Source organism: Carya illinoinensis, chromosome 15 (assembly GCF_018687715.1).
Source record: "Carya illinoinensis cultivar Pawnee chromosome 15, C.illinoinensisPawnee_v1, whole genome shotgun sequence".
Classification (NCBI taxonomy): Eukaryota; Viridiplantae; Streptophyta; class Magnoliopsida; order Fagales; family Juglandaceae; genus Carya; species Carya illinoinensis.
This window is the reverse complement of record NC_056766.1, coordinates 24,907,386-24,917,385: the sequence shown is the minus strand read 5'-3', so window position 1 is coordinate 24,917,385 and position 10,000 is coordinate 24,907,386. Positions and strand designations below refer to the sequence as shown.

Genomic DNA, 10,000 nt, shown 5'->3' with positions numbered 1-10,000 from the left:
TGATAGGAGGAACTCGTCTTAAGCTTGCTGCCTTGCAATTCAAATAGTTGCCTCCAAAATGAACTCATAAAGACCCTGTCCCGATCTGATACTATGGTCCTTGGAAACCCATGCAGCTTAGTAATGTTGTTGACAAAGGCTTTAGCCACTGACTTGGCTGTATAAGGGTGATATAGAGGGATAAAGTGGGCATACTTGCTTAGTCGGTCTACTACCACCAGAATCACTTCATGCCCTGCACTAATGGGTAGTCCCTCTATGAAATCCATGGCCAAGTCCTCCCAAATTCTGTTTGGAATTGGCAATGGTTGGAGAAGTCCCGCTGCTGGCCTAGTGTCATACTTGGCCTTCTGACAGATGTCACAGCTGGCCACAAGTCTCTTGACATCACCCTTGATTCCCTCCCAATGGAAGAAATGCTTCAATCGGATGTATGTTCTCAACCATCCAGAATGACCACCTTCCTTGCTGTTATGGAAATGATTTAGAATCTCATCCCTGAGATTGGGAACGTTCGGCACATAAACATAGTTCTTGTAGAAGATCAGACCATCTCTCACTTTGTAGTTTACAACCCCTTGCCCTTGGGCATCCAAGAGCTCAATGATCTCAAGTGCCCTTGCATCCAATCTGGTAGCCTCTCTGATCTTGTCCCATACTCGCCATTCTGCCCCGCTTAGTGCCAAGTTTGATGACTCCTCATCATCTCCCACTACCTTAAGTAGTTGGCTGCCCTCCCTGCGGCTTAAGGCATCAGCCACCTTATTTTCCTTGCCCGGTTGATAGACTATGTCATACTCAAAGCCTAGCAACTTGACAAGGAACTTCTGTTGTTCCGGGGTGACAATTTTCTGTTGCAATAGATGCCTTAAGGCCTGCTGGTCTGTGATGATGGTAAACTTGCGCCCCAAGAGGTATGGGCGCCACACCTTGACAGCATGCACCACTGCCAATAGCTCTCGGGCATAGGTACTCCATGCTTTCTTCATAGGCCCGAGTGCCTTGGAAATGAAGGCCAAAGGCCTTCGGTCTTGGACCAACACAGCCCCGATGCCTTCACCGCTTGCATCTGTATAAACTTCAAACGATCTCTCAAAATTGGGAAGTGCCAACACAGGTGTCTTGGTCATGGCTCGCTTCAGTTCTTCAAAGGCTTCCCTAGCCTCGGTTGTCCACTCGAAACTGTCCTTCTTGAGCATTGCTGTGAGTGGCTTGGCTATTAGCCCATAGCCTTTGACAAACCTCCTGTAATAACCCGTGAGCCCCAGAAATCCTCTCAAGGCTGAGATGTCCTTGGGTAGAGGCCAATCCACCATGGCCTCTATCTTTCTGTGATCAACTTTGACACCATCTCCTGAGATAAAGTGGCCTAAGTACTCCAACTCCTTCTCCATGAAGGCACACTTGGTGGCTTTGATAAAGAAATGATGCTCCTCCAGAATTGTTAGCACCTTCTCCAAGTGTTGCTTATGCTCTTCGATGGTCCTAGAATAGACCAAAATGTCATCGAAGAAGACAAGCACAAACTTCCGAAGTAGTGGCTTGAAGATGCTATTCATTGCAGCCTAAAACGTTGATGGAGCATTGCACAAACCGAAAGGCATCACTAGGTATTCATAATGGCCTGAGTGAGTCCTAAAGGCTGTCTTATGGATGTCTTCCTCATTCATTCGAATCTGATGGTAGCCGGCCCTTAGATCTAACTTTGAGAACACCGTAGCCCCATGCAGCTCATCTAACATCTCATCGACAGTGGGGATGGGAAATCTGTCCTTGACCGTGGCTTCATTCAAGGCCCTATAGTCCGTACAGAACCTCCATGTGCCATCCTTCTTCCTCACCAACAGCACTGGTGAAGAAAAGGGACTGGTACTAGGGCGGATTAGGCCACTCTTCAGCATCTCATCCACCTGCCGTTCAATCTCTCCCTTCTGAAAGTGGGCATATCTATAGGGTGGCACGTTGATCGGCTTGGTTTCATCCACTAGTCGAATTCTGTGATCAAACTCTCTAGGAGGTGGAAGTGCAGTGGGCACCTCGAGAACCCCCTTGTGGGCTGCTAAGACAGGCTTGACTTCCTCGGGCAGTAGCTCTAAATCATCATGGGTGCCCTCCTGACCCTTGTTCTCGACTTGTCTCATTACATCCTCTTTGGCCACCACGATGGCGAAGCAATGTGCCCCGCCTTTGCAAAGTTTCTCAAACATAATGGCCTCGCATGACTTGATCTCCTTACTGGCAATGGCTGTCCACAGTCGCTTCTTGGAGCCAAGTTTAAACTCCATGGTCATGTTGTGATAGTCATGGACAACCCTGCCAAGGCTCTTCAGCCAAGCATTCCCCAAGACTAAGTCAAGGCCGACCAAGGGCAGCACATGCAAGTCTGCCATAATACGGACCCCCTGAACATTCATCTTCACTTCACGGATGAGGGCCTCACATTGCAGCTTTTCTCCACTTGCCACCTTCACTTCAAATGGGGGAATAGGGCTCGGCTTAAGTCCAACCTTGCCCACAATGCTGGAATTAATGAAGTTGTGTGTGGAGCCGCTATCCACTAGCAAAGTCACTTCATGCTTGCCCACCCATGCCATCAACCTCATGGACGTGGGTTTAGAAATGCCAGCCATGGCATTCAATGATAGCTCAGCCTCCTCTGGTGTGCCACCAGATTCGGTTTCCTCGGTTTCCTCCTCTTGGCTGGGTTCCTCTTGGCTGCTTTCAGACTCATCATCACTTGACTCGTCCTCAAACATAAACAAGGCCTGAGCTGCCTTGCACTTGTGACCGGGGCTCCATTTGTCTCCGCACTTAAAACACAGCCCCTTCTTGATGCGCTCTTGCACCTCTTCACTGGATAGCTTCTTGATCTCCGGTCTCGGTTTGGAGGTGGTGGCTGATGTGTCCCTTCCCTTCCAAGAGACCTTGGTTTGCACAGTCTTGAAAGACTTGCTCCCCATGTCTTTGGTTGGGCGCCGCTCACTAGAATGGCTCTCCTCAAGAATTTCAGCCATCTTCATCACCTCGGGTAGCCTTGTGGGTTGTCTAAGTTTGATCTCCTTGGCAAGCCAAGGTCTCAAACCATCAATGAATGTGCCTATCAAGGCTTCCTCCGACCAGCCCCTAACCATGATCTGTAGCTGTCTGAACTCCTCTATATAGTGCTGGACCTTGCCCTCTTGCCTTAGCTTGGCCAGCTGCCCATGGTGATTGACAACTGGTGATGGCCCGAACTGACTGAGGAGCTCCTTCTCAAAGGCTGTCCAGCCCAGCCTCATATGATCCTTGTCGTACTGGTCCCTTATCCAACGCCACCATTTTCCAGCCTTGCCTTCAAGGTAAAAGCAGGCTATGGACACCCTCTCATGGCGTGGGATGTCATACGTCAGAAAGTAGTGATGGACCTTGTCCAACCACTCATAGGGGTCACCACCGCTATACTTTGGGAAGTCGACCTTAGGGCGCCTGGGTCCCCAATCCTGATATCGGTTTCCTCTTCTATCTTCATAGTCGTCCCTCTCAAATTGTGGCCCATGGTAGCCACGACCATGCTGTCTTCTCCATGGTCCGGGTTGTTCATGTTGGTAAGGCTCCTCATAGCCTTGCTCGTGCTCAAATTCCTGGTGCTCATGGTGAACACTAGGGCTCCTAGCCCGATAGCCAGCCAATGGGTCCTCCCTCTCAAAAGCAGCATTCGGAATCCACCTCTCATGGTAACCTTGGCGGTTCTCTACACGGCCACCATGCCTCCAACCTTGCCTTGGCGACGCATGCATGGACTCGGTTACACTGGCTTCCAGTCCCTCAGCATATGCATCGCCCCCATGAGGTGGTGTCCCAGGACGGTTCTCGGCTAGTCTCCTCTCTAGCCGCTCCAATGTGGTGTTCGTCTCTCTTCTTATGTTCTCCATGGCCCTCTGGTTATCCTTGTTAGAGGTCTCCATGGCCACACGCAGCTCGGCTAAGTTGTTGGTGACACCATCAAGAATTGAAGTAATCTTGTTGGTGTGATCCTCTAGAACTTCTAGCCGGGCTCTATTGGAAATGCCCGTGGGCTCCTCTACAGACTGCCTCTCTTGCATGTTGATTCACTCTTGCTACTATATCACGGCTGAGTGGCTTGCAAACTGACCCTCACAGATGGTTTAGGCTTGCAAACTGTTGGTAAAAAGGGGTGAAAAACGGGCTGATGGTGGAGGCTCGTGGTTCCAACCGTGGGTCCTTCACCTTCGAGGGTGACCGACCCCAACCACAAAATGAGTCCAACCTTGGGTTGCTCACGTTCTAGCGTGGCAACCGCTCCAAACCTATCTACTCCTTCCTCTACCACAACCCCCAAACTTCACAATGCAACAATAACAACAGGAATAAAAATTGCAGCAACGTCGGGATCCTCCGTGGATCCCCCAACCAAACTCACAAAAACAAGTGATGGGTTGCCTACCTCGATAGAGAAGTGAGAACCTCTCTTGAACCTTCAAGCACGTGGCTGCTCTCAATGAAAGCACCAAATTGGTGATAGGGTCCTCGGTCGAGATCCTAGACACCAAGCTGCCGCGCCCCTTCTTGCTCCTCAATGACCGATGTGGGCTGCCACTTGCTTGACCGTGATGGTTATGGGTGGTGTTGGCTGAGTTCGTATGGTTGATCAATGGCTGATGGTGGGCGAGATTCTAGTGACTGGGCGTGCATGCATGCATGTGCAGGAGCTGAATCGTCAAAAACGGTTGTGAGTGGGATCAGGTGGTTAAGTGGCTGGCTGACCAAGTCAGGCACACGTGGCTCCTGCTGGTGGGCTGACCCAGTCAGGCACCAGGTGTCTCCTGATAGTGGCTGACCAAGTCAAGGACAGGTGTCACTTGCTTGGGGGGCTGACCAAGTCTCACACAGGTGTCTTCTGATGATGAGGCACACGTGGCTAAGGGTGGTTTAAGTGGGTTGGCCGAGTGGGTGATGGCTGAGCGGTTTAAGGGATGGTTGGTTACTCCCCTACTTTGTAGGGAGCGGTTGTGGCTAGACAGGTGGCAAGGGCTGGGCGAGTGGCTTGGCTGGTGGGTGGTAACTGTCAGCTTGTCCCTGACCTTGCCCCAGATTCGACCAGGGTGGCCTGGTGCAGACCAGATGCCCTTCAATGGCAACTCTTGGCTGACTTAAGCGATGCCCCACTCGAACGGTTCAAAATACTCAGCAAGCAAATGCGAATGTAATGCAATAAACACAATCCAAAATGCTGAAATACCTCAACAATGCATTAATCAAAGGAAAACAATGAAATGAGTGGGTTACCCTGATTCACGAATTGCACAGGGTGAGCCTTCTCCTTTGGGATTCACGGATTGCACCCAATGGAGCCTAAGTGACAAAGCACCAATGTGTCTATGGGGGCTTACAAGCCAAATTCGTCCAAATGTTCAAAGATAAAACTAAGTGATAGCCTATTGCCTCACTTATACTAGAAAGCAATTAAAATGATTACAAAGAGAAAATGGTTTCGGGCCCACGCCTCCTGGTTAAGGCCTCATGCTGTCAGTGGCCCATGGGTGGCCAGGATGACTCACAGCATAGGCTTCATGCTTGCATGCGTGGGTCTTCAGATTGGCCTGCCGGGCTAGCCTTGGCTGGTCCATGGTCCTTGCATGTGTGGCCCAGGTTGTGTGGGCTGGGCACCATTGATGAGTCGCTGGGTTGGACCGTGGTTGGCTTAAGCATGGCAGGCTGCTGCATGGCCCAGGCCAGTGGGGCCTGGGCGTTGGTCTGCATGGCCCAGGCTGTGGTGCCTGGGCGTTGGTCAGCAAGACCCTGGCCAAAGCTAGGGTGTTGATCAGCATGGCCCTGGTCAAGACCAAGGCGTTGAGCAGCAAGGCCCTGGCCAAGGCCAGGGCGTTGAGCGGCATGCCAGCATGCGTGGGCCTGCTGGGTAGCCGCACCGTCAATTCCAAGATGGATGTGCAAGCGTGCGCTGCGCGGGTGCCTAGGCCATGCATGGGCCTTGTGCCTACGCACAGCCCATGCATGCACGCGGTGTGCGCGCATAGCCCATGCGTGCCCGCTGCGCACGCGCACTAGGCGTGCGTGCAGTCTAGCCGTGCGCTGAGTGTGGTGTGACAACCTCGCTTGCGTGCGCGCGCCGACTGTTCGCTGCCTGATGGAGGGTGACCGTGGTCTAGCATTCACCAAGGGCACGGTCTGTGGGCAATCAAGCGACGCCAACAGTGCTGCTGGCGTGCTGTCCTGGCATGGGCTGGTGCTGGTCAAGGCATGGCCCGTGGCCTCCTGCCTTGGGGTTTTGACAGTATTGTAAGTGGCAGAGTGGCCTTGCTGCCACGATCCACTGAGATTCAGCCCTGTGTCGCTTCGATTCGTCCCTCCCCCCCAAACCACATCGCCATTCCACGATTTCCTACGCGAGGCTACCGACGATGAGGACTTGACCAAACTCGGAGCATGATGGCGTGCACACCGCACGGGGTGCACGCCGTTGCTGCCTTGGTGCCTTGGTGGCAAGGTCCTTGTGCTGTGAGGCAAGGTCCTTGTGCTGTGCGGCTTGGCTGGAGTGGTGTGGATGGCATGGCCTGGTCGTGCACGTGGCTTGGTATGGCCCTGGGCGTGCACCTGGCCTCCACATGCTGGCCGCGCGCGCTGGGCATGGCTTGCTGTGCGCACTGGCCGCGCGCGCTGCATGGCCTGTGCGCGCTGGCCGCGCGCGCGCTGGGCAGGGCCTGTGCGTGCTGGCCGCGCGCGCGCTGCATGGCCTGGGTGCGCTGGCCGCTGCGCGCGCGCTGGGCAGGCCTGTGCGCGCTGGCCGCGCGCGCGCTGGCTTGGCCTGTGCGCGTGCTGGCCGCGCGCGCGCGCGCAGGGCCTGTGCGCGCTGGCCGCGCGCGCGCTGGCTTGGCCTGTGCGAGTGCTGGCCGCGCGCGCGCAGGGCCTGTGCGCGCTGGCCGCGCGCGCGCGGGCAGGGCCTGTGCGTGGTGTGCTGCTGCTGGTCCAGCGCATGGGCTGCGTGCTGTGCATGCAGCTGGCCTGTTCACCAGCCTTGTGGGGCGTCTTGGGCGTGCCATGGTCAGGACCGTGGCATGCTTGTGGGCTGCTGCAGGGTCGTCAAGCGCCTTGTCAATGGCCGTGTCATGGCTTCAACCTTGGAGTCCTTCGTGGCTTGTCAAGGCAAGGTGGCCGGTTTTTAGTTGGGCCATACAAGGGCTCCTTACAAAGCCCCCGCATGCACATGGGGTCGAGGCTGGCTAAGTTCCCCCCCACAGACGGGCACCGTGGCAAGCCCCCGCATGCACATGGGGTCGAGGCTGGCTAAGTTCCCCCCACTGACGGGCACCGTGGCAAGCCCACGCATGCACATGGTGTCGAGGCTGGCTAAGTTCCCCCCCACTGACGGGCACCGTGGCAAGCCCCCGCATGCACATGGGGTCGAGGCTGGCTAAGTTCCCCCCCACTGACGGGCACCGTGGCAAGCCCACGCATGCACATGGTGTCGAGGCTGGCTAAGTTCCCCCCCACTGACGGGCACAGTGGCAAGCCCACGCATGCACATGGTGTCGAGGCTGGCTAAGTTCCCCCCGACTGACGGGCACCGTGGCAAGCCCACGCATGCACATGGTGTCGAGGCTGGCTAAGTTCCCCCCCACTGACGGGCACCGTGGCAAGCCCACGCATGCACATGGTGTCGAGGGTGGCTAAGTTCCCCCCGACTGACGGGCACCGTGGCAAGCCCACGCATGCACATGGTGTCGAGGCTGGCTAAGTTCCCCCCCACTGACGGGACCGTGGCAAGCCCACGCATGCACATGGTGTCGAGGCTGGCTAAGTTCCCCCCACACACGGGCACCGTGGCAAGCCCACGCATGCACATGGTGTCGAGGCTGGCTAAGTTCCCCCCACACACGGGCACCGTGGCAAGCCCACGCATGCACATGGTGTCGAGGCTGGCTAAGTTCCCCCCACACACGGGCACCATGGCATGCCCTGACAGCCACTTGACCCTCCCCCTGACCCTGACAACCCCACGGGCCATGCGCTGACACTGCCGCTGACATGCACGGGGGCAAACACTTTTCCCGTGCTTTTGGACGATCGAAACCACCCAAATTGGTTTCCTAAATTCATTCCAATATATTTGGGATGTGTTCCAAGAATCACCTACCATTAATGGAACATTTTCAATTTTTTTTGATTTTTCGGTATTTTTAAACCTAAAAAATTTTTAAAAAAAATCCCGACGTCAAAAAATTGTAAGGCTTGTTCCTACTTCAAGATATGATTTATCTAAGCATGCCTGCAAAAAATCTCATTCAAATTCGAAGTATTTCAATAAAAAAAGCCTTTATGTTTGCTCGGAAAATTGATGTTTCCTCCTGCCAGTTGGGATATGGCTCTAAATGCTCTTTAGGGGGGGCATGCAAGGCCCCAACATGGGCAGCCAGGAGGGCTGTCCATGATGCCCCCCTCACATGGGCATGCCCCTCGCGCCCATGGAAAAGGCGAGTGCCCACCCCCCCCATGCCACCGGCGGGGGGACTCGTCTCCACCGCCGGCGGCCGCGGTGGTTGGTGGTGGCCGCCGGCGGCCAAAAACGTCCCGACGAAATTTTTTGGGCTTGTTAACGTGGGGGTGATTCTTACGTTCTCGTTTGCTTTCTAACAACAAGCTTGTGCTCTAGGGATGGATATGGTGGCACTACGTGCCACGCATGGGCTTGTTGATGGGGGCAATCGTTGATGTTGGGGGCTTTCTCACGTTGTCGAGCCCCACCAAAAACGTCGGGACGAAATTTTTTGGGCTCGTTAATGTGGGGGAGATTCTTACGTTCTCGTTTGCTCTCTAGCAACAAGCTTGTGCTCTAGGGAAGGATTATGGTGGCACTACGTGCCACGCATGGGCTTGTTGGTGGGGGGCAACCGTTGATGTTGGGGGCTTTCTCACATTGTCGAGCCCCACCAAACGAAATTTTTTGGGCTCGTTAACGTGGGGGTGATTCTTACGTTCTCGTTTGCCCTCTAGCAACAAGCTTGTGCTCTAGGGAAGGATATGGTGGCACTACGTGCCACGCATGGGCTTGTTGATGGGGGCCAATCGTTGATGCTAGGGGCTTTCTCACGTTTTCGAGCCCCCCGGTGCTCTAGTTGACCCCATGGCGGTTGGGCCTATTCGTTAGGGTGCTTCCTTGGCAACATGACTGTGCACGGCGGATGGTGTTATGGCACCCAGTGCTACGCACACGGTTGCTCTTGGTGGTATTCGGATGATGTCGACCTTGCTTCCATGGGTTGAACCGGGATGCACACCAAACGAAAATTTTTGGGCTTGTTAACGTGGGGGTGATTCTTATGTTCTCACGTTTTTGAACCCCCCGGTGCTCTAGTTGACCCCATGGCGGTTGGGCCTATTCGTTAGGGTGCTTCCTTGGCAACATGACTGTGCACGGCGGATGGTGTTATGGCACCCAGTGCTACGCACACGGTTGCTCTTGGTGGCATTCGGATGATGTCGGCCTTGCTTCCATGGGTTGAACTTGGACGCCAACAAACGAAATTTTTTGGGCTCGTTAACGTGGGGGGTGTTTCTTACGTTCTCGTTTGCTCTCTAGCAACAAGCTTGTGCTCTAGGGAAGGATATGGTGGCACTTCGTGCCACGCATGGGCTTGTTGATGGGGGGCAATCGTTGATGCTAGGGGCTTTCTCACGTTTTCGAGCCCCCCGGTGCTCTAGTTGACCCCATGGCGGTTGGGCCTATTCGTTAGGGTGCTTCCTTGGCAACATGACTGTGCACGGCGGATGGTGTTATGGCACCCAGTGCTACGCACATTGTTGCTCTTGGTGGTATTCGGATGATGTCGACCTTGCTTCCATGGGTTGAACTTGGGTGCCACTAAACGAAATTTTTTGGGCTCGTTAACGTGGGGGTGATTCTTACGTTCTCGTTTGCTCTCTAGCAACAAGCTTGTGCTCTAGGGAAGGATATGGTGGCACTTCGTGCCACGCATGGGCTTGT

At 54.5% G+C, this 10,000-nt stretch overlaps 1 protein-coding gene across 1 annotated transcript; it reads right to left on the bottom strand.

Annotated features, from left to right (window-relative positions):
* Positions 1-1,565: 1,565 nt before the first annotated feature.
* LOC122296760 lies at positions 1,566-4,082 on the bottom strand. The gene has a single exon (XM_043106553.1). The coding sequence runs from the start codon at positions 4,080-4,082 to the stop codon at positions 1,566-1,568; it is 2,517 nt and encodes an 838-aa protein (XP_042962487.1).
* Between the last annotated feature and the right edge of the window lie 5,918 nt (positions 4,083-10,000).

Bases quoted from the DNA above. Each gene is read 5' to 3' on its own strand.
- LOC122296760 (XM_043106553.1), bottom strand. From the start codon at position 4,082: ATGCAAGAGAGGCAGTCTGTAGAGGAGCCCACGGGCATTTCCAATAGA.